This window comes from Coptis chinensis, chromosome 3 (genome assembly GCF_015680905.1).
Source record: "Coptis chinensis isolate HL-2020 chromosome 3, ASM1568090v1, whole genome shotgun sequence".
Classification (NCBI taxonomy): Eukaryota; Viridiplantae; Streptophyta; class Magnoliopsida; order Ranunculales; family Ranunculaceae; genus Coptis; species Coptis chinensis.
Genome location: NC_141458.1, coordinates 3,460,338 through 3,486,015, shown reverse-complemented (window position 1 = coordinate 3,486,015; position 25,678 = coordinate 3,460,338). Strand labels below are relative to the sequence as shown.

The 25,678-nt window shown below is 36.5% G+C and overlaps 4 protein-coding genes and 1 pseudogene across 14 annotated transcripts in view; 2 read left to right on the top strand and 3 right to left on the bottom strand.

Annotated features, from left to right (window-relative positions):
* The first annotated feature begins 147 nt into the window (after positions 1-147).
* Positions 148-15,406, top strand: LOC147507316 (uncharacterized). Of its 3 annotated transcripts, XR_015217621.1 has the most exons (10): positions 148-377; positions 461-537; positions 629-857; positions 944-1,098; positions 1,221-1,266; positions 1,364-1,455; positions 1,588-1,684; positions 1,971-2,027; positions 14,207-14,298; positions 15,143-15,406. XR_015217621.1 is itself a non-coding variant. In XM_086600026.1 (9 exons), the coding sequence occupies exons 1-9, from the start codon at positions 228-230 to the stop codon at positions 14,219-14,221; spliced, it is 918 nt and encodes a 305-aa protein (XP_086456152.1). In that variant the 5' UTR covers positions 148-227; the 3' UTR covers positions 14,222-15,406. The 3 variants fall into 3 exon arrangements, 2 of the variants coding, with proteins under 2 accessions (XP_086456152.1, XP_086456151.1); XM_086600026.1 differs by having other exon boundaries at positions 14,207-15,406; XM_086600025.1 differs by lacking the exons at positions 14,207-14,298; positions 15,143-15,406 and having other exon boundaries at positions 150-377; positions 1,971-2,225.
* LOC147507318 (putative glycosyltransferase At3g07620) lies at positions 3,143-7,149 on the bottom strand (annotated as a pseudogene). Its single transcript, XR_015217620.1, has 4 exons — positions 5,683-7,149; positions 5,439-5,569; positions 4,321-4,671; positions 3,143-4,150 (listed from the first exon to the last, which is right to left on the bottom strand). The product of XR_015217620.1 is annotated as a putative glycosyltransferase At3g07620 (transcript).
* Positions 8,390-12,512, bottom strand: LOC147507317 (putative glycosyltransferase At5g03795). Of its 4 annotated transcripts, XM_086600018.1 has the most exons (6): positions 12,295-12,447; positions 11,652-11,814; positions 11,088-11,577; positions 10,844-10,974; positions 9,551-9,899; positions 8,390-9,383 (listed from the first exon to the last, which is right to left on the bottom strand). In XM_086600018.1, the coding sequence occupies exons 3-6, from the start codon at positions 11,247-11,249 to the stop codon at positions 8,715-8,717; spliced, it is 1,311 nt and encodes a 436-aa protein (XP_086456144.1). In that variant the 5' UTR covers positions 11,250-11,577; positions 11,652-11,814; positions 12,295-12,447; the 3' UTR covers positions 8,390-8,714. The 4 variants fall into 4 exon arrangements, with proteins under 4 accessions (XP_086456144.1, XP_086456142.1, XP_086456140.1 ...); XM_086600016.1 differs by having other exon boundaries at positions 11,088-11,814; positions 12,295-12,512; XM_086600014.1 differs by lacking the exon at positions 12,295-12,447 and adding an exon at positions 12,066-12,183 and having other exon boundaries at positions 11,088-11,814.
* A 631-nt stretch (positions 15,407-16,037) lies between the features above and the next one.
* The window catches only part of LOC147507309 (sugar transport protein 14-like), a 46,755-nt gene continuing 37,114 nt past the window's right edge, over positions 16,038-25,678 (bottom strand). The window contains exons 1-5 of one of the 4 annotated variants that reach the window (XM_086600021.1): positions 19,580-19,699; positions 18,483-18,735; positions 17,873-18,195; positions 16,778-17,407; positions 16,038-16,679 (exon numbers count right to left, since the gene is read on the bottom strand). In XM_086600021.1, coding sequence (XP_086456147.1) covers positions 16,248-16,679; positions 16,778-17,407; positions 17,873-18,195; positions 18,483-18,624 — 1,527 coding nt within the window. In that variant the 5' untranslated portion in view covers positions 18,625-18,735; positions 19,580-19,699 and the 3' untranslated portion in view covers positions 16,038-16,247. Of the gene's footprint in view, positions 16,680-16,777; positions 17,408-17,872; positions 18,196-18,482; positions 18,736-18,821; positions 19,197-19,262; positions 19,396-19,579; positions 19,700-25,678 lie in introns of those variants that run through there. The other 3 variants (XM_086600019.1, XM_086600020.1, XM_086600022.1) reach the window with 3 other exon arrangements.
* LOC147507315 ((S)-tetrahydroprotoberberine N-methyltransferase 1-like) lies at positions 19,453-25,063 on the top strand. Of its 2 annotated transcripts, XM_086600027.1 has the most exons (9): positions 19,453-19,777; positions 20,286-20,397; positions 20,593-20,817; positions 21,048-21,147; positions 21,250-21,360; positions 22,449-22,586; positions 22,697-22,816; positions 24,640-24,833; positions 24,964-25,063. In XM_086600027.1, exons 1-6 carry the CDS (start codon positions 19,504-19,506, stop codon positions 22,494-22,496), a joined length of 870 nt encoding a protein of 289 aa, XP_086456153.1. In that variant the 5' UTR covers positions 19,453-19,503; the 3' UTR covers positions 22,497-22,586; positions 22,697-22,816; positions 24,640-24,833; positions 24,964-25,063. The 2 variants fall into 2 exon arrangements, with proteins under 2 accessions (XP_086456153.1, XP_086456154.1); XM_086600028.1 differs by lacking the exons at positions 22,697-22,816; positions 24,640-24,833; positions 24,964-25,063 and adding an exon at positions 21,747-21,844 and having other exon boundaries at positions 22,449-22,571.

The window sequence follows — 25,678 nt, the reverse complement described above, 5'->3', positions numbered from 1 at the left end:
ACCCCCACAAAATGAACAAAATACAAGGGTAGTGAAGTAATTTTGTTATCCAGTAACTGTAAAGTTGCTCAAGGTAGACAAGTACTCAACACACAAAATCAGAAACAAAAAGTGTCTCTTTCTTTAGTTTGTCTATTTAAAATCCGACTTGTCTTAACTTGTTATAATAAACAGGAAAAGACTCCCACAGTCCCACTTACATTTCTACATACGAGAGAGAGAGAGAGATGGATGTAACGGAAAGTTTCGGAACGAATTACATAAGTTTAGATGAAGCATATCGGCCTCTACCTTCACTGTACTTAGCATTCTTGTTGATTTGGTTGGTATCAGCTTTCTTATGGGCTCTTAATACATGGAAAAATCGTCATTTTCAGGTAATTATTGTCCATTTTAGAAGAAATGAAATATAAAGTTTATGTATTTGATGTTTATCTGATGTCTGTTTGTATTAGAACAGACAAATAATTTGCAGTGGACACTCTCCACCATTCCAGTGATTAAAGCTTTACAACTTTGCCTATCCTTTCTGTTTTGGTAAACCAGCCATGCTCTCTTTATTGATTGTGAGTTTTGTAGGGGGGGAATGTGATAATTGTTCATGTTCAATTTGGTGACTTTTATGTAGGTACTCGTGTTGTAATCTACAGATATGCTCTCTGTGGATGTCTTTTGGGGTTTATGTTACAGGAGTCTTATTTCAGACTGCTTCTTTTGTCTCTTTCTTACTTATATCACACGGTTACTGTATCATGTATGAGCGTCTTTCATTACCCGAGCGAAGAACAACAACTGCTTTAGGGTGTATCTTTTACTTGACTCTGATTGGTTACAGAGCTTCTGTACCTTACTTTACAGTAAGTTTCCAGTTTCCTTATTCGTTACTACTGTTTGCCTGATACTTTTTGATGCTTCATTTTCACATGTTGCTTCTGTGGTACAGGGCCTTCTGGTGCTCAACTATTTTATATCGTTTTATGTTATTTTCCACCGCGTTTCACAAAATCTCTTATTGTTGCGTGAGCAACTGAGTTTTATAGAAGATGAAGATATTCGGATTATGCATGATGCTATATACACAAAATACACCATGTTCAAGTAGGTGACCGCCAATCAGATATGTCAATTCTCATTATCGACTTCTTTTCTTGTAAGAACAAAATGTGATAATATTCTAATGCAAGTTCTTTTCTGTTGTTTTGCTTTTGCTTTCGATTCAGGAAATTCCAAAATGTTATGCAGATAGTAGCTGTCACAGAAACACTGGTGTGCAAATAATAGTTTCCTCATGTTTGCTTATCTTAATTTATATACTAAATTATATATTCCGTGTATACATAGCACTTATGTACTGAATCTACAGATTTACATAAGCATGGATGATGCGCCAGATAATTTCTGGCTCCGTCTATTAGTTCGAGAATGGGCACAATTTTGCATCTTCTTGTATATTGGGTATGTCTTAGTAACTGTGATACTTTGTAACAGCTAATTACGTCAATTTGGAGGTTTCCATACTAAAATAATATCACAATCCATCTAGCTTTCTTTAAATCTATGTTTGATAACAGCTTTTCTGCCTCTCAGGTGGACTTTTAGATCACAAGAGTTGTCTCCCCGTTTTTCTGTCATGCCTACTATGAAGTCTCATGGGAAGAGAATAGTACCTCCCATATACAGCATTGTAAGATCCTTTTTCCTTGAGATAATCAGTTTTTGTGTGTTTCGTCTTTCAGGATATTATTCTTATTATGCCTGTGAAAAGGGCATTCATAACTGCACAAATGCTTTTTGCTCCTTTATCAAGCATGTCATAGGTGCTACAGTAGACGTGTGAAATCATGCTCTTCTATAACATATCCCGCCTTTTGTTATGTTATCAGATATCTTTATGTACCAAGTATTGTGACAAATATCTCTCGTTTATAAGACCTACTGAAATATTTGTTCTCATTAATACATAATTGCAGGAAATGAATGCAGAGGATTTCAAAGATTTCAGCTGCCAGGGATGGCATATTGGAGTTGTAAGTGGGTTTCATTGTTGCTCCTTTATGGTTTACTTTGCCCTTTCATAAATAGCATCAAATAACATAAATAGCATAACAGTTGATACAAATCATACAATGATACCCTTAAATTGGCTACCCAACCTAGGCCATTACATGGTTATGTAACTTTCACTGAATACTACTTTTTATGGGTACTAAAATACTATATATGCCAATGCGAGTCAACAGCCCAGACATGCCAAAATTTCTACAGATTCACATCTAATTATAGTTCAGCACCCTCATGCATATAAGGCTTTTCCAGAAAGACGTGACTCTCACAGCATAGCCAATGCAGCTAGCACAACAGCAAGTCTGACTACTGACATGAGTGGTGACACTGCTCTGTGTTTGATACATAGTGACTGTAAACAAATTGTACAATGACCAAACAGGTCTGATAGCCTCGTTTAGCTCACTGTAGAGGAAAATAGCTGCAGCAATGGGATAATTCCATGACCGCTTAAATCCAATAGATATTCCTCGCATTTTTTTGCTTCTTCTGTGACCAACCATAGAATGAGAAGTGCAAGAGATTGATATCTCCCCATATTTTTGTAAATATACTGAAATGTCATTTATAATAGCTTTAGTGTATACTCCAATGAATAAAAAAGCTCGTGTGCATTCGTTTCTTTTGGAGTTGTAATTGGTGACTTAGAACATTGTTCAAATGAATGAAATCTCTAATTGACCACTACCTCAAAGATTAGAAGTTTACTCTCTCTCTCCCCCACTTTGTTTTTACCCTTTTCCCTTTTAGGATGAGGATCATAAGTCTAGATATTGGGTGGAATGTCTTGGATGTCTTGCTGGATATACTTTAACTTCCAAGTTGCCATTCATTTAGATCTCTGTTTTTGACAGGCTCATCTTCTTATATTTGATTTGGTTTGGTAACTAAACACATAATTGAGAGTTCAATCTGAACTTATCCTTTCATATCTCCAGTGTAGATATAGATCACAAGACTCGTTATATATTATAACTTGTTTTCGAATCCAGATTACATTTATTCTGATTAGTAGTAAGAGTAACTTGGGATTTGTATTGTGGATTAGATTTATCAGGATTCATGAAAATCATTGCACTTTCTTTTGGCCAAACTTTGTTCACTGAAGTACCTAAAGGGTTCATTGAGTTTTCCTTACATCCTGCATCTTAAAGCTTTCTGATTCCCATGGTTCATGTTCAGTAAATTTGTATTACAGACTGCCAATGCTTCACCTGTATCTACAAAGAACAGTTAATGGAGTACCAACTCTTCCATTTTCTGTCTATTCTTTTTCGTTTTTACACTCCGATCCAAGCAAATCCACGTCTTTTGAGATTCTTATTTCCACTTATTTGGATTCAGGCCTCTTCTCCTTGTGGGTTGTTTTGTATTTCTCTGTACAGTAACCATCTATGACAAAACCTCAACTGCACATTTATTTGGGTTTTAGCATGAAAACTCTGCTGTTCCATATTGAGTGGAGGGTCATATGAAAGAGGTCGTACTTCACAGGCTTTGGGTGCCAAAGAAAATGTCGTTGCACTTTCTTCACCGCCAACTGCATTGCGATATACTTCTCATATGGGATAGAGAGGAGTATCTCCTTCAGTTTAGGAATATCTTTCTCTGCAACAATGACTGCAAACGCATCCCAGTTCAGAACATCAAAAAAAGGAGGCACAAAATTGTCAGATATAATCACGGGGACACACTCATAGAAGATTGCTTCTACCACTCTTGGACTGTTGACCTCGAAACCTTTAGCACAGATACAGTACTTGCTGGTTTTCATGTGCAGGATGTAATTCATTTTGCTAGCAACACCAAAAGGCATTCGGCTAAATATTTTCATGTCGGGTCCTTATTCTCCCAATGCGAGAGAAGGATGGGGACGGAGATAACCGTGCATGCTCCCTGCAAAGAAAGCAAGTATCGACCTATTGGAAGGAGGTTCTCCTCCAACATCTCTGAGAGGATTTCTTGCTGAGTGCACATATGTTTCTGGAAGGGACACATCTTTTCCTATTTTAAACCCTTGTGTAACATCAGCACTGCACATAGATTTGATGCAGCGTTCCATATGGTGTCTCGTCTCATACGGGGCCTGCAAAGATTCAGTTGATCAGCAGAAGTCCTATACTTGTGTTTCCTAGATATTAAAGAATACGATGTCAGAATAAACAAGGACATGCCATATCAAGGGACTTGGTATGCAGCCTCTACCATGACCAAAAGGAAGAGCATATTTAAAGTTTAAACATTTTGGAAGTATACCCAGTCGTGGCAGGCAACAAAAAGTGATCTGCTCCACCAGTTCTGTTCCAGAAGGAATATTTAGCGCGCCAATCATGTTTGTGTAGCTCCTTAAATATGCAGCTAGGTTTGTCCGATCGTGTGAGTTAGGTGCATATAAGGAAAACTCCAACATCCGTGTACTGAAAGGCATGTAGAAAAGGTGAGCTTTTCTAGGGTCTTTCGCAATGAATTTTTTGTTTCCCTCCATCAGTTTCATAAACCACCCTTCAGAGGCATAAATCCCCTTCAGAATTGGCTGATGGAATATAGGTTTTTTCCCCGTCTCTGTAGACATAAACTTTGAGTAGGCGGTTCATTAGTTCATAGCTCCTGCAGATGTAGTCATGTTATATGTTAAACCACGAAGGATATTATATGGATTCTTTACTCCGTGAAAATTTGGATAGATAACTGTGCCTGTTTTAACTAAACTAGCCATTCAAATGAAGCAAGTTAGAATTTTTTTGAACAGAAGCCTAATGTCAGGATTATTAGGAGCCTTCAGTGATAGAATCTTGAAAGTAGTCATAGAAGAATAATTTTGGCAATCCGTATGCATCTTTTGGTAGTGAACTGAAAACTTTGTCACCTGGGTAGGGGACATGGGTACTACTAGAAAATCTGTGTGTAGTATCCAAGTTTAACATGGTTGGTACAGGATAGAGTTGCATACCAACAAACAACAATGAGTTTAGGCTAGCCAGGAGAACTAGACCCAACCTCATACCTAGTAAAATTACATGTGTGGAGAATACTGGAGATTAGGCAGTTTGTTCTAAAGGCTAGAAATGTGGCTTAAACTTTAAAATATAAAAGAAAGAATCAGAAGCAATATCTTAATATCAAATAGTCACAAATGGTTTTTATCTTAATATATGCTACAACCTTATTTTCTTTTCTCCTCAATTACTTCAGAAAATGGTTTTTATTTACTCAGTAGTACTGCGTCACCAACGTATTTTATCCTTAAATTGTAACAGTCTAACTCAAGTCTAAATTGCCAAGAAGTTTCTAAAGAACAGCTCAATTTACAACAATGAGGACTTCGACGAAGTAACTTATATCAGGCGTAGAATCTTGATACAATGATACCTTACCTTTTAAACGTGGAAACATTTCGATAGAGAGGTGCATATAGTTCTTGATCATTCCTTGTTATAGGAGCATTCATAATCTGTAATCTCGCAGATAAAAGTTGCTGATCACGTACAGTAGACCATTGTGGTTTCTGCACCAATAGACAACAAAAGAAAAAACAGAAAAACCATGAAACGCTTTAGTAATAATGTTCATCTCAATCACTTGCACTCCAAAAACAAACTCTAAGCTAGGAAATCAAACCAGTTTACTAGCAGAAGCTCTCCGCCGCAGCAGTAAACTATTCATTTCGGAAATTGTCATGACTGATTTTGGTGGCAAATGACTAATCAACATTTTCTCGATTGTGGTCTTATTTGTAACCACTGATTCATTTGTAATGGAAGAACCAATTTGCAATTGAAAAGGTGCTTCATTGTCGGAAACACCTGTTGGTTCATCCTGCATTGTTGAAATAACATGTTCAGGTTCATGACCTCTTCCTATTGCAGAACTATTTTCTGGAACTTGAACAATATTCCTATTCAGCTCAGAAACTTCCTTTCTTGGCGATTCACCTTCTGCTCCACCAGTCATATCTAGTTCATCAAGGTCAAGTTCCCAGACATTTTCTGTTTCAAAATCGTTCTTTAAATCTCTGACGACCCTTCCTTTTGTTTCACTATCGTCTTCAAGTTCTTCCCATATACTTGAAAGTTCGGCAAAATTGTCCACCTCACCAACCATAGATGAATCAATCAACTTCGGGTCACGTAAAACGGGAATATGTAAGCTGCTATATTCTTCTAACAGAATCCTACTGTCAGGAAACAAGTATGCTAAACTGTTTATATTAAGTGTCAATGTCTGTAGTACTAAAACACTGAAGGCCATAATCCCAATGAACACAATTAATCTTCTGGGTTCCACTTGGCATAATAACTTTTTAAATTGAGCCATATCTTCCATTCCACCACCTTATCAATAACTAACCCAAAATATGAAGTGAATCACTTTGAAGATCGATCGAATGCTGCTCATCCGGATGAACCCCTGAAAGTTTACTGAACTCAATCAAGATGATGAGGGCACAAAATACAACATTATACAAATCCTTCAAACTTGACAAATGGATCACACAAACAAAACTAGTTGAATATAAATAAGAAATCCAAATGACTCAACTTTCAGCTCAAAATCATTCATACACCGCTAAGAAAATCCTGGCCTTTTCCTCGTTTGGGATTCAAGATGCTTATAAACTGATTTTGATCATTTTGGCTGGTAAAAAAGACTGGAAAGAAATGAAACCCAAAATCCAACAATCCCCATTGTGGCATTTGGAGACTTGGAGAAGCAATCAAAACTAAACTAAACAAGTAAACAAGAGCATGAAACACTGACTACTCTGCCTTTGGGATTGTGAAAAATGTATGAAAATAAAACATGAAATTTTTTCTAAACAAAGCAACTGGCCAAATGGGAGTTCAAGACATAAGACTCTACATTGGAACAACAGAAGAAGCATTCCAAGCTCAGATACTTGAACTTACATTTTGTTTTCGATGAACGATACTTGAACTTTTATATAAAGAACCAACGTAAAGATTTTCAAGATTTTAACATGGAAAGTCTACTTAAAAGTTAAACCATAATCAAGACACAACTAAGGCTTTCCACTGATCAATCGAAGAAATGAACATGCAAAATTCTAAGCATAAGGCAACAAAAGTCAACCTTCAACTAACTGCACATAACAGGCCTGCAAGGTTGGTTGTTAATGCAAATATGCAATGTGCCAATATGACAAGAAGCTAGCACTACTTGATACATACAAATGAATAGTTTTTTGCATCAAACTGATATTCCAAAGATAGATATTTTTTTGTTTGATTAAAAAGTTAGGGGTTGTTTGTTTTTTTTGAATTCAGCATTCAGAGCCTCTTAAACTTAAGTTTTAAGCATTCAGAGGCTCAAAACTTGTTTGTTTTTTTTAAGTAGTTTAAGCATTAAGTGGTACTTTTAGCATTCAGCACCAAAATTTCTTCTGAATGCTCAATTCTAATACTTGAAACAAAAAAGTCCCTTCTTGCCCTTTCTTAAGAACCCATCTACTTTCCTACCTTGACTTTTATGGTTTCAAAATAGGTTCTTCAAAATTTGATGTTGGCGTCACGGGTTTTTTCATTTTTTTTTGGTGAATGATATCAAGAAATTGATGAATGATGATATCCACTTTGTTAAAAATAGAATTACATATATATATATTCTGAAAATAAACAAAATATGAAAATAAACCGTTAAAATATATTTGTGAAAGCATATTTTAAATAAATTTATTTATCATTTTTTTTTTTTTTTTGATAATCCATCTCTTCTCCTCAAATATAATATATATTTTGTTTAACAAGAAATCAAGTTAGTGTTTAAAATAGATAGCATGAGTAAAATTGTCCGAATGATTTATATATTCGCCGTATTCCTTGAGCCGAGTTATTCTAACAGAAAACAAACATGTTTTTAAAAGAATCAAAGCATTTAGCATTCAGAGGATGAGCCATTCAGCATTCAGCATTCATAGGCTCAGAAAAACAAACGACCCCTTAATCTATTTAGTCAATCCTTTAAGATGTCCCACAAAGTGTTAAGACTTAAGAAGGAAATAATAAATATTTTAGTTGAATAGATTATATTTATGTGAACTGGAAAGAATCATTTAACTGCTGGCTTGGTTCTGGTCAGATGTTTAGGTTGAAGATGGTCGCAGGTCTCATTCAGAAAAGAACAATTTAAGCTAAAACAGTTGTGATTAAATAGACTAGCCCTGAGCACGCGTAGGTAAGTAGGTACGCCCTCTCCCTTCTAAAACATAAAACAAAACAAAAAAAACACTAAACAGAAACCTACACGAGTCAGGAAATTAGCAATGGTTAGAACCGATGGACAACTCCATAAGTAGTAGAGATAGAGATAACTAGAACTACCCGAGACTTTATGTAATTTGCTCGATAGCCACTGGCATCTGTTCTGACTTCTGATTCCCACAGTTCGTGTTCAGTAAGTTTGTGTAATATGGAACAAACTTTCGATGCTACAACAGTATATACAAAGAACACTTGATTGAGTACCACCTAATCACTCTTTCATTTTGTTTATTCATTTTACACTGCGATCCAACCACAACCACCAGTTTTGACATTCAAATTTCCACTTGTTTGGATTCAGATCTCTTCTCCTTGATTGTGGGATATTTCCACTTCACAAAAGAGCAATGTCGACCTCCACGTACTGCATATTTACTTGGGTTTCAACATGAAAACTCTGCTGTTCCAAATTGAGTGCAGGGTCATATGAAAGAGGTCGTACTTCACAGGCTTACTGTGCCAAAGAAAATGTCGTTGCACTTTCTTCACTGCCAACTGCATTGCGAGATACTTCTCATATGAAATAGAGAGGAGTATCTCCTTCAGTTTAGGAATATCTTTCTCTGCAACAATGACTGCAAACGCATCCCAGTTCAGAACATCAAAGAAAGGAGGCACGAAATTGTCAGATATAATCACGGGGACACACTCATAGAAGATTGCCTCTACCACTCTTGGACTGTTGACCTCAAAACCTTTAGCACAGATACAGTACTTGCTGGTTTTCATGTGCCGGATGTAATTCATTTTGCTAGCAACACCAAAAGGCATTCGGCCAAATATCTTCATGTCAGGGTCCTTATTTTCCCAATGCGAGAGAAGGATAGGACGGAGATAACCGTGCATGCTCCCTGCAAAGAAAGCAAGTATTGACCTATTGGAAGGAGGTTCTCCTCCAACATCTCTGAGAGGATTTCTTGCTGAGCGCACATATGTTTCTGGAAGGGACACATCTTTGCCTATTTTAAACCCTTGTGTAACATCAGCATTGCACATAGATTTGATGCAGCGCTCCATATGGTGTCTCGTCTCATACGGGGCCTGCAAAAATTCTGTTCATCAGTAGAAGTCCTATACTTGCGTTCCCCAGATATTTAAGAATGCGGTGTCAAGAAAAACAAGGATATATCATATTAAGTGACTTGGTACCCAGCTTCTACCATGATCAAAAGGGAGAGCATTTAAAACTAAACACATTGGTAGCATACCCAGTCATGGCAAGCAACAAAAAAATGATCTGCTCCACCAGTTCTGTTCCAGAAGGAATATTTCGCCGCAATCATCTCTGTGTAGTTCCTTAGATATGCAGCTAGGTTTGTCCTATTGTGTGAGTTAGGCACATATAAGGAATGCTCCAACATCCGTGTACTGAAAGGCATGTAGTAAAGATGAGCTTTTTTGGGGTCTTTCACAATGAATTTTTTGTTTCCTTCCATCAGTTTCATAAACCACCCTTCAGCGGCATATAGTCCCTTCAGTATTGGTAGATGGAATATGGGTTTTTCACCGTCTCTGTAGACATAAACTTTGAGTAGGCGGTCCATTAGTTCATAGCTCCTGCAGATGTAGTCATATTATAAGTTTAACCATGAAGTATTCACAAGATTTCAACACTAGATTCTTTATTCAGTGAGTTCTAGAAAATTTCAGACCCTGACAATTGCATGGTAACAGATTCATCTTCGAAGCATTTTCCCCTGCTTCCAATACTTTTCTATTGGAGCTTCGTTCATTCCTCTTATTGAACACAATGATGCAAATCGGGCTTTGATGAGTTCTAATACACAAAGTCGTCAAGCAGTCCACTTGCTCGATCCGAAAAGTGCATTGTTGGAACTGGGTTGGAATGCCAAGTGGCTCTTGATTCGAAAGGGTCTACTCTGACAAGGCAGAAGCCAAACACTGCTCCTAGAACGTGTCAGTGAAAGCCAGACCATAGCTGCCAGAAGGGCAGAAGGCGCCTGTTTTAACTAACCTAGCCATTTTCATGAACGGAAACCCTAATGCAGGATTTGGAGGCTTTGATGATAGAATCTGAAAATAAGCATAATAGAACAGTTCTAAGAATTCATCAACATTATTCGGTGGTGACCTCTGTCACCGGATGGTATGGACAGGGGTGCTGCTAGATAATCTGTGCATATCAGCCAAGTTAAATATTTTTGGAACAGGATACAGTTTCATACCAACAACAATAATGAATTTAGGCTAGCCAGGGAAACTAGACACACACTGAGACCGAACCTCGTGCCTAGCAAAGTTACGTGGTGCGGATTTTAAGGTAGTTTGTTGAAAAAAGAATCAATAATCATTGAAATAAAAAGACGATGATATACATTATAACCAATATTTTCTTCTCATTTATTTCACAACAAAATTTATCCTTAAATAGTAACAATTCATGTATCAAAATTTAAATTTTGCCAACAAGTTTTGTAAGAACAACTCAATTTAAAAAGCACAACAATAACGACCATCAGCTTAGGATATTGACACCTTACCTTTTAAACATGGAAATGTTTTGAAAGAGAGGTGCATAAAGTTCTTGATCATTCCTTATTATAGGCGCATTGATAATCTGTAATCTTGCTGATAAAAGTTGCTGGTCACGTACTGTAGACCATTGTGGTTTCTGCATCAACAGAAAACCGAAACAAACAAACCGAAAAATCATAAATCTTTTTAGTAGTAATGTTCATCTCAATCCACTTCAGTCCAAAAAGACTCTGAGTTAGTAATTCATACCTCTTTAATGACAGAAGCTCTCCTTCGGAGCTGCAAACTATTCATTTCAGAAATTGTCATTACTGACTTTGGTGGCATATTACATCTCAATTTTTTGACTGTGGTATTACTAATAACCACTGAGATGTTTGAAATGGGAGAACCAATTTGTGTTTTATTCATTGCTGATATGCCTTGTTCAGATTCACGACCCGTTTCTATTGTGGAACCAATTCCTGGAGCTTGAATGATTTCCTCCCTATTCAACTCTGAAACTTTCTTTGTTGACGATTCACTGTTATCTAATTCAGTACGATCGACTTCCCAGACATTTTTCGTTTCAAGATCATTCTCTAAGTCTAATACCTTTCCTTTTGTTTCACTATCGTCTTCAAGTTCTTCCCATACATTTGAAACTTGAGAAAATTTGTCCACCTCAATAGATGAATCAGTCAACTTCGACTCACTTAAGATAGAAAAATGTAAGCTGCTTTCTTCTTGTACCAGAATGCTATTGCGAGGAAACAAATAAGTTAAACTATTTCTACTAGGAAGTGTTAAGGTCTGTAGTACTAAAACACTTACTGCCATAATCCCGACGAGCATAACTAATCTTCTGGTTTCAACTTGGCATAACTTCTTAAATTGAACCACCATATATGCCATTCCACCAGCTGCCCTTATCAAAACTACCTTAGATATGAAGTGAATCACTTTCAAGATCGAATGTCATCCATCACAATTAACCCTGGAAATTTACATAGCTCAATCAAGATGGAATGCAAATAATTGACATTTGAAGAATGGAATGACATAAAAAGAGAAACAAACCCAGTTGACTAAGCACTTAAGACTACTGAAGCTTTCCAAGCTCAAAATGTATTTCCAAAGCCTGAATACTCTACTTAAAAAAAGAACTCTATAGTGTATACAGAATCTACTCTTGCTACTTAACTAAAAATAAGTAAACAGGCAATAAGCTGCTGGAAATTATCTAACCTGAAAATTAATAACTGAAGATAAATTTGCAAAGTACTTAGTTGACTGGTTGTTAGACAAGAAGTTTTACTTGAAAATGAAATGTACAGTTTTTCCATATTTTTATCTTTTTGCACTTTAGTGAAACAGTTGTTAATTATATATCCTATTAAGTCAATCCTTTAAGGCGTTTAAGCTACCCCACAAACTGTTAAAAATGGAAATATTAATATTCAGTTGAATCGATTACTTTTCATTTTACGTCCTGCTTGGTTCTTGTCCGATGGATGAAGATGGTGCCAAGTCTCATTCAGTAAACTCCATCAATATTGAATACGTACAAGGTTGAGACTGCTGGAGACGATGAAGAAAATGTTGTAACCGGTTTTCCGGTTTCTCTTTTTAGGTTGGGCTTGGGCTGGAGGCTGCCCAATGCAATTTGGTGGGTGTAGGATACATGACCCAACAATATTAGTCTTTTAGTGAAACACAATTGTTATTAAATAGGTTGATACCAATGTTCTAAAAAATGCTATGCGGTAGTCGGGCAGTGGGAGAGTGCCTAGACGGGCTAAGTGCTAGGCGGTTTTTTTTTCAAATATATCTTATAATATATATAGTAAGGACTTGAGATCTCTACAACCGGGTATAGAGATCATCTCTGTAACCGTGTTATCTCGCCGTTGATCCGAATCCGAGATGTGTGTGTGTGTGCCTCGATACCTGTGTGTGTTCCGAGATGTGTGTGTATATAAAGAACCGGACTCATATAGTAATGTGTATATGTATAAGAAATGAAGAAAATCATTTACCATAACTAAAAAAAGAGAGAGAGGAATGAAGAGATGAGGACAGACAGAAACCAACCAAACATATTTTTGTCCGCGTACCCTCACCCTTTCTGCCCAAAACGTTTGCTCCGCTCACTTGACAAGAAATAAAGAAAACCATTTACCATAACTCAAAAAATAAACACAAGTCAAAAATACTTATTACAAAAATACATAAAAGTTTAAGAAAATCAACTTCATATAAAAACATACTATTTCCTATAGTGGCATATAATTTATATTAAACTTTAGTTTTTTAAACTCATTCAAATTTTAAACCTACACAGGTCTTTAATTTTCAACATTTAATCATTAAATTTTTTTTTTTTTTTTTTGACTGGGCCGCCTAGACCGTCGTAATTAGTCCACCGATTTTTTAAACGATTTGGGCCTAGGCGAGTAGGTTGGGCACCGCCTATACCGATTTTTAGAACAGTGGTTGATACTGTTGAAGTACAGGCCCACCAGTCCCAAAATGAGGTCCATTTAAAGCCTGTTATTCACTGCACCGACTTTTCCTCAGTCATCAGTCATCACTATTCACTAGCAGCTTCAGGCCTTCAGCTGCTAAACGAGACAGCACCTCAAAATGGCACTACCAGCACCACCAATTCCAATCTTCTCACCCCAGTCCCCAACACCCAGAACTACATCAACAACCGAACTCTTCTTTTCCCGTTGGAACAACGCCAACGCAGAAAAATTCACACAAAAACAACAAATCGAGGACGATATAACGACAACTTCAAGTCCATTGGCACTCCTTCTTCCCCTTCACGTCCTTCAATCTCTGGCAAAAAATCCAAATACTCAAAACCACCAACTGACCACCCGGCATTTTCCCACAAGATACACCAAGAGGTGTACAAGTAAGTGAAGATGGAGTTAGTTATAGAGTACCCAATGCACCATTTGAGTTTCAATATAGTTATACTGAAACACCCAAGGTGAAACCATTAGCATTGAGAGAACCACCTTTTGTACCATTTGGTCCTACTACAATGCCGAGGCCTTGGACTGGATGGGCCGTTTTAGCCTAGTAAGAAGAAGTTGCCCGAGTTTGATTCGTTTAAATTGCCAGAAAAGGGTTAAGCCTGTTCAGTCACCGGGTCCGTTTTTGGCTGGAATGGGTCCTAAGTATGTTCAGTCTAGGGAAGATATTTTAGGCCATCCCTTGACGGAGGACTAGATTAAAGAGCTTGTTCATGGTTGTTTGAAAACTAAATGGCAATTGAATATGGATACATGCCGGTTAATTGCATTTTTGAGTAGTTTATATTGCTAGAATGAATTGCATTATATGTATGTTTTGAGTTTATGGTTTTGGTGTAGGTAGAGATGGTTTGAAACACAACATGTTGGATAACATCCATGCTCATTGGAAGCGGCGAAGAGTATGCAAGATAAAATGCAAAGAACTTGAGGTTTGAGCTATCTATATCTTCATAAGCAGCTTTTTGATGATTCTGTTCTCACAGTATATGTCAATGATATCATGGATTTATTTATGTTTCATTAATAAAACTTTGAGTTTACCAAGGGGAGGCGATACTGAAGGATGAGTGTCAGCCTCTTGAAAACTAGAAAGTAGATAAATGGTATAGAAATGGTCTTACGTATTCATTGAACCTTGAATAAGAATTATCAGTTGGAAACTTGAGTTCTCCATTCCATCCATATATAATCAAAATGTTCAAGGAAGCTACTTGTTGAAAAGACAAAGTGGCATCCACTGTGCTTCTTGCTATGGCAATTCAAGAGAGGCACTATTGACATAGATATATGCGTTCAAGTAGCAGTCCCTCCATCTTTTGCACATTTCTAATGTTATCTTTCGGTGAGCTATTTTTTCTACAAGATTAGGTTAAATTACTGATAAGAAGCAGAATTGAGTACAGAAGGTCTCTTATTGAATATAACGTACATTGTCTTTTGGTGCACAAAAAACGGAAATGAAAGGAGGAGTTGTTTTGTTGTCTTTTGGTGTGCAAACAATTAGATTCAATGTAACGGAAGTGAAAGGAGGAGTTGTTTTACAACTTACAAAGCATGACTGGAGATCATTGGGCATTTGTATTTTGGTTTAAATTCTCAATTAACTGGATAAATTTTCAGCCCTGTGAAACTGAAGATGCTTCATAAGTAAGATAAGGGTTGTTATATATTGAAGTAGTTACTTATCTAATAGGGTGAGCTTTTCACTTTTTGTGCGCATGTGTAAGTTTCTTATGAAACATCATCCTGCTGAAACGTTCCTGTTTTCCACAGGAGAAAACCGGGGGTAAAATAATCTATAGTAGAGGAGAGGCACTATTTCATGCCCTTGTTCCCACTGTTGACAAGCGTGCCACCAAGAATGACAGTGTGCACAGCTCTGATTACTAGTCAGAACCTACTACATCTTCGGCTCCTAAGCATTCTGCTGGGCTTGCTCCTGCATCTGATGGAATAGCTCGCGATGGTTTAGTAACTTCATCAGAAGGCTCAGAAAGCCTCACTAAGATTGCTAGATTGAGTTCAACTTGTACGGACGAGGTCATAGTGTTAATGAAGAAAGCTGTTGAAATTGGGAGTGCAGTTATTCTAGATGATGCCTCGTTGGATGCTGATATTGTTTTTGAAAGGTCTGTTGCTTTCTCCAAGGCTGCTCCGCCTGGGCCTGTTTTTAGGAACTCGGTCAAGAAGGTCTTGGTTCGAAACCGTGTGAAACATGAAAGCAGTGATTTGGAGGAGGACGTTACAAATGTTACATGGAAAACGACTGTGAAAAAGAGTTTTATGAATCAATGGATAAAACTATAAAAGATTTCAAAGAAGTTCGTCTTGATACTTTACCTTACGGAAGCCTTGGAGTAGATGAACTTGCTAAATTGTTAGGATAATAATACATTTTACTTAATGAGATATAAGCTATTCCTGCCTCTTAACTGTTTCCGTTTCCTTTCATTTATCTTATTTACGATATGATCTTTTTAAGCCTCAAGTCCTTGCTGGTGAGGACTCAATCCCCACACATCACCAGTTCATTTTTTGTTAGTTCATAATATTGTCAGATATTGTCCGTATTCCCATAGTACTGCTGAATGTGTTAATTTTTTATTGCAACAATAGTTATTACTTATCACATGAAGAGTTGCGAATACATTTTATTGGGCTTAGAAGGAGATGCGGAGATAAAATAATAATATAGGTTTTGTTGGGAAAAGATTTTGGATTATTGAGATAGACGCCTAACATTCAATCCATCCCTTCAACAAAGTAATGTACAAGTTCAGTAACACGATGCTGCCTATAAGTTCACGTGCATGTAGAGAGTGTTCGGAGGCAATCTACCACCAATTTTCTTTTTGGCTGATGGTTATTAAGTGAGCTTCTAAACAACGGACTTGTGATCTGGGCTGAGTACATATTTCTTCCAGAACCAGTGTTCCTGCCATAATAGAACTACTTCTTCTATCGGAACTTGCTTTGTTTCTGGAAGGAGAAAGTAAATGAAGAGGCTCATGATAACAATCAAGGCAGCAAACAGCAAGAAGATACCATAGCGAAGGTGGCAAAGCGATACAAGGAAGCATTGGGCAACCAAAGAGGTGAAGAGGAGATTGACACAGACCACAACACTCTGGCCTGCTGATCTGGTCTCCAGTGGAAACAGCTCACTTGTAACGAGCCAACCGAGAGGACCCCATGACCACCCATAAGCCGCAACGAACAGGCATACCATTATGACAAGAACTATTCCATCTGTCTTTGGAATGAGTGCTCCTTTTCCAAACTTGAGAGCTAGAATAATGGCCACAACCAACTGTGTAGAAGAACACCATTAGTTTGCCCTTGCTACATTGAGTTCCTGTTTTGCAATTGCTGATAACTGAAAAACAACACGCAAAAAACTACACTTACCATGGATATAATCATCTGGGTACCGCCTTCAAGGAAAAGAAATCTCCTTCCAAACTTGTCGACGACGGCCATGGATACTAATGTGGCGAGAACGAGCGTGGTACTGGTTATGATGGATGAGTATAAAGAAGCACCGTCTCCGAATCCCAAGCTTTGGAAGATTACAGGAGCATAGAAAAGGATGGAGTTCATCCCCGTGAGCTGCTGGAATGCTGGGATTCCCAAAGCTGCTATTACTAATTGTGGTCGGTTCTTTCGTGCGAGAAGGTTCCTGAAGGGATGTTTGATGGCTCTAGCTGCTTCACTGGCTTCAACAAGATCAGCAAACTCTGCATCTACATTACTGGTACCTCTAACTTTCTCCAAGACTTGTCTTCCCTCATCTATTCTTCCTTGTTCTACAAGGCTGTTAGGGGTCTCTGGAAGGAAGAGACCACCAATGAACATTGCAGTTGCTGGGACAACTGCTAGACCTAAAGACAGTCTCCAACCCCAAGGATGTATTTTTTCAGTAAAATAGTTGATGATGTTTGCTATTACAATTCCCGCACAAGTAGTAAACTGAAACAGTTGGTTAACTGCACCACGGATCTTTGCAGGTGCCATTTCAGAAAGATATAAAGGTACCGCCTTTTACCACAGAGAATATGCAAAACAAATTGAAGATTAATGCCAAATATAGAGCAACAACACTAATTTACATTTTGGAAAGCATCATTTTCTTTACCTGGGGTGTTAGACAAGTTACATTATGGTGTAGAGAGTTCACTAAGCATAGCAATAATAAAGAAAATGAAAGAAAAACTATCCCACGTTTGTCAACCTTGAGGTTTTGTTATGCATAAGATTAAAATAGATGTGCGGGGTGTCATGTCATTACCAACCCTGTAACAAGAGTTATAACATTCCGGCTTTGCAGAAGGCCTGAAGAGGTAAGGCTATGCCATCACAACAGATAGAAGTGCTGCTTTGTAAACTTATTTGGATTAAGACATCAATTTAATAGGCTTGTTGAATGCTGGTTGGTGGCCACCCCTAATTTTTCTAGTTATTGTTATTATTAATCTTTTCGGCTTTAAAGTACATTGGAATTACCTGATTGCCAAAACCAATGCCTACACCAAGCAAGATTCTGCCAATGATGAGCATAAAAAGGTTGACAGCCGCCGCATTTAGAACTGCTCCCAGAAAGAAACTGATGGAACCACAAATGATACTTGCTTTTCTTCCCTTAGTTCTGGTCACATATGACGCTCCAAATGTCGAGACAAGTCCAGCAAAGTAAAGAGACGATGTAAACAGTGTGAGGAGTTGGTTGTCATATTTGCAGTAATCTGTCTCTACTAAATGCAGTTGCTTTCTTTTGTACACGTCCGGAAAGAATTCAATCAAGAAATCATCCATAGATGTCACTCCACCTGAATCAATAATGTAAAAGCTTTCTTCAGTTGGCGGGATATTGGTCGACTCAAATTCATTCAGATCACTTCATATATAGCTTTTGGATTAGTATTTTTCTTAAAGCATCAGTTACTTTCAGTATCCGTATACATATATTATATATGGAATTGGAAATGTGTTATTGGTTTCGACTTTCGATATCAATTTTAAGACCGAAAATGGTCCAGGTGTTGAGTAAACTGATGAAAATATTGCGAACTTGCATGAGAAGATTCACCATAATAAAAATGTAGGGAAAACTTACCAGAAACACCAAGATCATACCCAAAAAGTGATCCTCCAAGTGCTGCAATTACACAAGAAAAGATAAAATAACCAGTGATCTTATGCTCATAGAGATGAGCTCTCTTTGCTGCTCCTGGATCAACAAAGCCACCACCTGCCATTTTTGAATTTCTTCAAAGCCTGTTTTTCTCTCTCTGCCTGCTAGCTTGTTCTCTCTCTCTGCATATACAAACACAGGTTCTCCTTTTTGGTCCTTTGCAGCAGAGGAGATTCTGAAAGAAATGTAGATGGCAGAGGTCAGCCAAAAACGAAAGCCAACGAGAAGACGAGAAACAAATTTCAAAATATAATAACACACATAATCAGTTAGAGTTCTGGAGGGAGCTGTAATGTAACCATTAAAAGTAAAACACTTGTCATGCTAGTTTTGAGACAGAAGTGGGCAACCATCTCTTCGCTATATATAACCAACTTCTATTGCCTAAATCAGGTTTTATCCACATACTTTTAACTAACATTAAAAACTTTTCTAAACTTAGTGAGCAGGATGCTGACTTCCTAATAACACATATCCAAACAGGTCAGATACAGAAAATGGCCTGAATTGGACAATCCAAGTCCTAGGAGTCTAGGACCATTATTTACTCAACGGATGTCTTTCTTACTAACACGTCACATTGCTTGCCAGGCATAATGTTGGAATTCAGAAGAAAATTGTTGCTAGACCACCAGATCGGTTACAGTAAAACAAGGAATGCTAAGTAAATAGTTTGTACGCATCAAGCCTCATTATTCTTGCCTCCATACTGCCCCATGAAGATACACGTTCTGTCATCAAAGTCGAAAAAGTGAACTCAATGACTAGAATGTGTTGTGGGATGCTACCAATGCAACTAATTTAGCACTTTTTGATTAAAAAAGAGTAGTTTAAGGAATAATAAGACGGCAGAAAAGACTGTCAGGAGTGTTGATGTAGCCTGCATTGGAGATGTAAATGAAGGAAGAGACACAAAATTCATTCGGTGGGTATCCAACTCAAAATGAAACAAGAAAGTAATATAAACAAAGCTTTGGAACTGAAGATGGAACCTCCAAAAAAGGAAACTTGTCTCTCACCTGCTCTAACCATCTCCATGGACTCAGAACAACCCAAGAAAGAATCTGTCCTCAAGTTGTTGGACAGACTGGACAGGGGACTTGTGAGTAATGAAGAGCTTAGAGAGCTTGTAACGATTCAACTAGACAAGCGTCTTAAATGGGGTTACAAACCAACCAACGAAGAGCAGCTTGCTTTTCATCTCGAGTTCATAAACTGTAAGTCTATTACTCACTCTTATTAGCCTTAGATTTTGCTGTCACTTCCATACCGAATAAAGGAAACAAAGTACCACGAATTTGGAATGGACAAAAATTCATTGAGTCAGGATGGCAGTGGAGTGATTCTAAAATTTTCTTAGCTAGGGATACTAGCTAGTAAGGACAGTTGTGTAGCAGTGTAGGAACAATATAATCATTTGAAAAAGCATAACACCAAAGGCACCCTGCGGGTGGGCATATCATCTTGTTCATATTTTGCGCATAAACTTGCTTAGAGCCCTCAACACTACTGTACTGATTGAACCCTCTAACTTTGTCCTGTATGTTTGAATCAATAATTTGTCAACAGTAGCATATTGCTTTCTCTGTTCCTAAGGTATCAACAAAACTTGTAATTAGCTGATTGTTTTACGTTTTAGTTTTCACCGATCAATCCTCAATAACACTTGAATAATAACTAGTTAGTGTTTGCTTATCAGCTTATGAGTGAGATTTTGTGGTGCAGCATTAAAAAACATGGATATATCTGGTGGCAATACGGAGATGATTAACAGGGAATTATATGAGGTTCCAGTTCCTTTTTTAAAATTAATGTTTGGGAAAGCGCTCAAACAAAGGTACACATTCTGACTACTACTTTCGTATGCATACAAGCCTTCCCTACATGCAAAAGATAGTAACAAAATGAGTTAGAACTTTAATAAATTACTACTTTTTGGGATGTTTCCTAAAAAACCAGAAAGAACTAATTTCAACTCAGTTAGATGTCTCATCTCAATAAGTATTTGACACTTGATAGTACTGTTACGCAGTGCCTGTTACTTTAAACATCAATCCATGACAATCGATGAGGCTGAGACAGCTATGCATGATTTATATTGCGAACGAGCACAGATAAAAGACGGACTAACAATTCTGGACATTGGATGTGGTCAAGGAGGTCTTATCTTTTACATTGCTCGAAGGTTTAAAAATTGCCATGTAACGGGGATTACGAACTCAAATACACAAAAAAATTTCATTGAGGAGCAATGCAGGTTAGTCTAACTTACTCTTACATATATACATATTCGAGCGCAACTACACTTCAGGACGATTTTGGCACACATCATTTTCAAAGTGATATGTACCTTGTCCTGATGTTGTCAAGAAGTCCGCATATATAAAATTTGCTCTCATATGAATGTCTTATTCTTTAAGAAATGGTCTATAACAAGTATTCCATCCAAGTCTGGTATCTAATTGATGCATTTACTCTGTTTGCTAGAAATCTTAATTTGCAGAACGTAAAGGTCATATTAGCAGATGTAAGTAAATATGAAACGGAGGCCATATACGATCGGGTAATCATTATTGAAGCCCTCGAGGTAAATGTACTCTTCTCGTATATCTCTTACATGAAACCATGAACTGAATATATATGAACGGACAAGTCTCATCAATTGATTATTTCTTGCATATTTGTGAAGCACATGAAAAATATACAACTCTTTCTAAGCAAGATTTCAAAGTGGATGCAAAAGGACGCTCTTCTCTTTGTCGATCATGTTTGCCACAATTTATTTGCTGAGAAATTTGAGGTAAATTTACATATTGACATCCCACTTAAGTCAATGTGATAATCTCAATTAGTAGAGTATACCATAATTAACATGTACATTTAAATTGGACCAACCTTTTTTTCTACCATGAAATACCCTTCATAAAATATTAAAATCAATTATTCAATGCCTTTAAGAAGGACTACTTAGTCATTTCAAATTTTACTACCATCTATACCCTTAAAATTATATAGTAACTTAAAGACGTATGTGTAAATTCAGGTGGGAAGTCAACTATACGCCCCTATTCAATTGTTCGCGACTTACCCAGCATTCATTGTCCAAATAAATACCTTTTATGAAATTAAAATCGAGAAACCAACCGTCTCTCTTCCACTTTACGACTTCCTCTCTTTTGCAAACAGAAAATGAAATAATATCAGCCATCATTCTCTCTCTTCCAATTGAGTTCTCCCACAAATAATCGAACGTCTCAACCAAGCCTTCAGTCAAGACAATTCAGGTAGGCCTTTTTGTTTCCAAACACTAAATTCGGTTATCCTTGAGACTCTGTTCCTCTGATTGGGTTTCTTCTGGCAATCAAAGATAGTACATTTATCTGATAATACCAAATATTCATTTTTTAAGTTGTAGATTTCAGTCGCTTCAGATTTGTGTATGTGTTTATAATTGGATGCCAATTCTGTGAACGTGGAGATATACTTCTCATTCTCATCAATTAGCCTATATAAATTTTGATTTGTTTGACTAATCGCTTCATAAAATGAGGTCTTGCGGTTTAATGAGGTCAGCTGCTTTGTGTATGATTTTATTTGTTTCTCTGTTTGTGATTTAAACTTAAAAAGGTCATGTTGACGTATCATTTTCTTTTTTGTTCCTTCTCTTGCAAAATAAACTAATTCAGCATAAAATTTCAAACATGCAGTCAATTTGACATCCGTGCTCTTATACATGTTATAATTATTTGGTTATGAACTTTTCTGTCGATAACTCATCCCCACATTTTTTATTGTTAAGATATTATTGCTTTAGACATGTATTCTCTGTGCAGTATCTCGTGCTGGAAATTGAAACTAATTAAGTTGTTATTACACATTTTATTTCAGGTAAGAACCCATCTCCTATGTGGGACAGATTGGTATTCAATAAGATAAGGGCAAAGTTAGGTGGAAGGGTCCGATACTCCGATGTATGATTTCGGGCTCTGCGCCTTTGTCTCCTGACGTCATGGACTTTTTGAGGGTGTAAGTTAATGCAAATTTGCTCAGAATACATACATCTAATATATTTTTTCCACCTTTGGTCACTTGGAGTATTTGTTGTTTCATAATTAACTTTATGAATCGCTTCCCAGATGCTTTGGTTGTAGCATTCTTGAAGGATATGGAATGACTGAAACTAGCTGTGTTATAAGCTCAATGGACGAGGCTACGTACGTTATCTGGTCATGTTGGTTCTCTTATTCCCGCTTGTGGTAAGCTGTTGTTTTATAACTTATTAATCGGGTTTCTTATTTCTTGGTTCTTCGGCCCAATGCGGTTAAGTAACTCAATGATGAAAACTGATGTGCATGTTCTAGGTTTATTCATTACATGGGTTAAAAAACATGGCATTTTTTCAGTAGTTTTTTTTTTTTTCTTGGTATGACTATTGATTTGAAATGGCAATTGATAAAGGATGTCATATAATCATATTGTGTTTAACGAAGTCTTTCTATGCATTTTTTTTTGTTCTTACAATAAATTTCTTTATCACTCATTACATAAATTTTTATTTATTTCGAAAGAAATTGCAAGTACTATATTAAGGGGCTTTTTATCTTGATTGTAAAGACATATTATAACTTATTATAATCTTACTTCTATTTAAATAATTCCTCCACCAACTGTGTTTTTTACACTACATTGACATTTTTTTCCCAATTTTTTCCTCATCATTTTCTTGATATTACAATACCCAAAACGGAATACAATCAAGAAATTGAATTTCAGATAAGAGTAAATATGTAATTCCTTTGTTTGGTGTTCAGTAGTCTTATTGGTCCACCTTTGGGTTGTATTTCAGTAGTTGCCTATTTCTATTCTTTTTTCTATCTGATTTTCATCGATATAGTTATCATTCATTATACTGAGAGTGTCAATGGCAACATGGTATTTAAAATAATAGAGTATTGATGCTTGGTAATCAAAAAATTTGATTGACGATGGTGGTTTGAGTTCAAGGAAGGTTATAAATTCACTTGGTGTGATTCACCTAAAAGCCCTTTCAAAGCCATTTCTTGGCCTACCACATAGGATATATAACACTTGGCCTTTAGTATGTTATTGATCATATCAATGTGCAATGTGAAATTTGTCTATGCTCTTGGTTATATCAATGTGTAATGTGTAATTTGTTTATGCTTTTGGCATCTACGGTCACAGCTCAATGATGCATCAATTAGAAAAGACTAGGGTTATTCAATTACAAATCAATAAATCTATTTTATGGTGTGTTGCAATAATGTTAATTTCTAGATATAGTTATATTTTGTATTGATTTATGAACAAACTTTCCTTTACAATAATCTTGCAGCTGTGATATACTTAAAATGATCCTAACACGAAGTTGGTTTTTGAGAAACTTATAGTCTATCATTGTCTTCATTTTCTTTGGGGCTTGGTTTAGAGTATCTACTACTCCCTTTTCCATAGCATAGTTGTTACTGATGGTAAATGATAGTTCAATATATTTTTGCTTAATCGCTACTTTATTTGTTTAAGTCAAATTAGAAACAAAATGGTATAAGGTGGAAAAGGGCTTTAGTAGAAGCTAGGTGCTAAACAAATGAATCGAATGGTGTTTTTATTTGTGCCCAGTACTTTGCATACCATTGATTGGTGTGTGTTTATGGTTTCTGTCAAATTGCAAATACTTTCTTCTTTCTCTTTAAGAATATGTGTGGTATGCCTGGGTCTTTTTCTGCTTTTGTTAATATATGCCTATATGGTACCCATATTGTCCTTAAATGAAACTATTGGTTAGTACTTTAATTAGGAGTAATTGGTCATTTCATGTGTTGGTGAATAAAAAAAATCAAAACCACGCCATTATTTCAATTGTACGCCACCATAAATGCATTTAATTAGGCATTTAATTAAGCAATTTAATTTATTAGCCGTTAAAAAAAAACGAAAAGACCTTAAACTTCGCTCTCACCAACGAAGGGTTGCTCTCCTCTTTTCAATATTCCATATGATTATTTAGTTTTTATTTCGTGAATGCAACTGATTATTCACCTTGGTGAGTTGATTTCAGATTTTTGGGAGAGCCAAACGCTGGACACAAAATAAGGTTCAATCTTGAAATAAATCATGCGCTTGATGAGGTACTATTACAGTTTATAGTTAGTCAATCACTCAAACTTAATAAGATAAAGATAAGGAAGAGTAGGGATCACTACACAATGAAAGACCGAGATCACCCTACTTACCGTATGATAAATCCATAAGGTACGCAAGTTATTCTCTTTTATGGTTAACTTTAATTGTGTTATAAATAATCATATAATTTATGTTTTGATTTTTCCTTTTTTACGGTTTACACTTCGAATATTCATTTCAAGGATTGTTCCAATTTCAGGTTACTACTGTCTCATCAAGTGCAATTTGCAACTTCACATTTCAAATGCAAAGGTACGGTCTTCTGCCTAAATTATTTCTGTTTTTTTATTGAATTTTTGGCCTTTCAACATATGTTGTTGAGATACTACTGACCATTTCAGTTAGTTAAATGCGTTATTTTTTTTTTTTTTGTAATCACCAGTTTAACTTTTACTGTTCACTTTAGGCAAAAATAAATTTCCACACACCAAATTGTTGCGTAGCCTTCTGTATATAGTTTTTTTGGAATTTATGTTGGTAATCACGAACTGTTTGATTAAATGCTTATTTGATGTTTATGTTTGTTCTACTTTAATATTTTTTGTTCTATAATCGTTGTATTAGGTTTACATTTTGAGGATAGTACCATGAATTTTGTATTATAATGTACTGTCCTATGAATTTGGCACTCATATGTCTTTCTATCTATTTTTATACACCGTTATCAAAATTTTAATAAGGTTTCATGTGTCACACTACATGGAAGGAGTAAATAGCATTATCAGTCATCCTGACTTCCTTATATGTCATTTCAAATGAACACAATATTGTCTGTAGCATCACCTGTAAAACAACTTGTGGTATGCATACTAGCAGAACCAAATGGTGTCGCTTTTCATGTACACCGGTTGCTGAATTCTTTTCTGCACATGATTGGATCCACAATAGTCATGTAAGGTCATTTTTTCTCCATT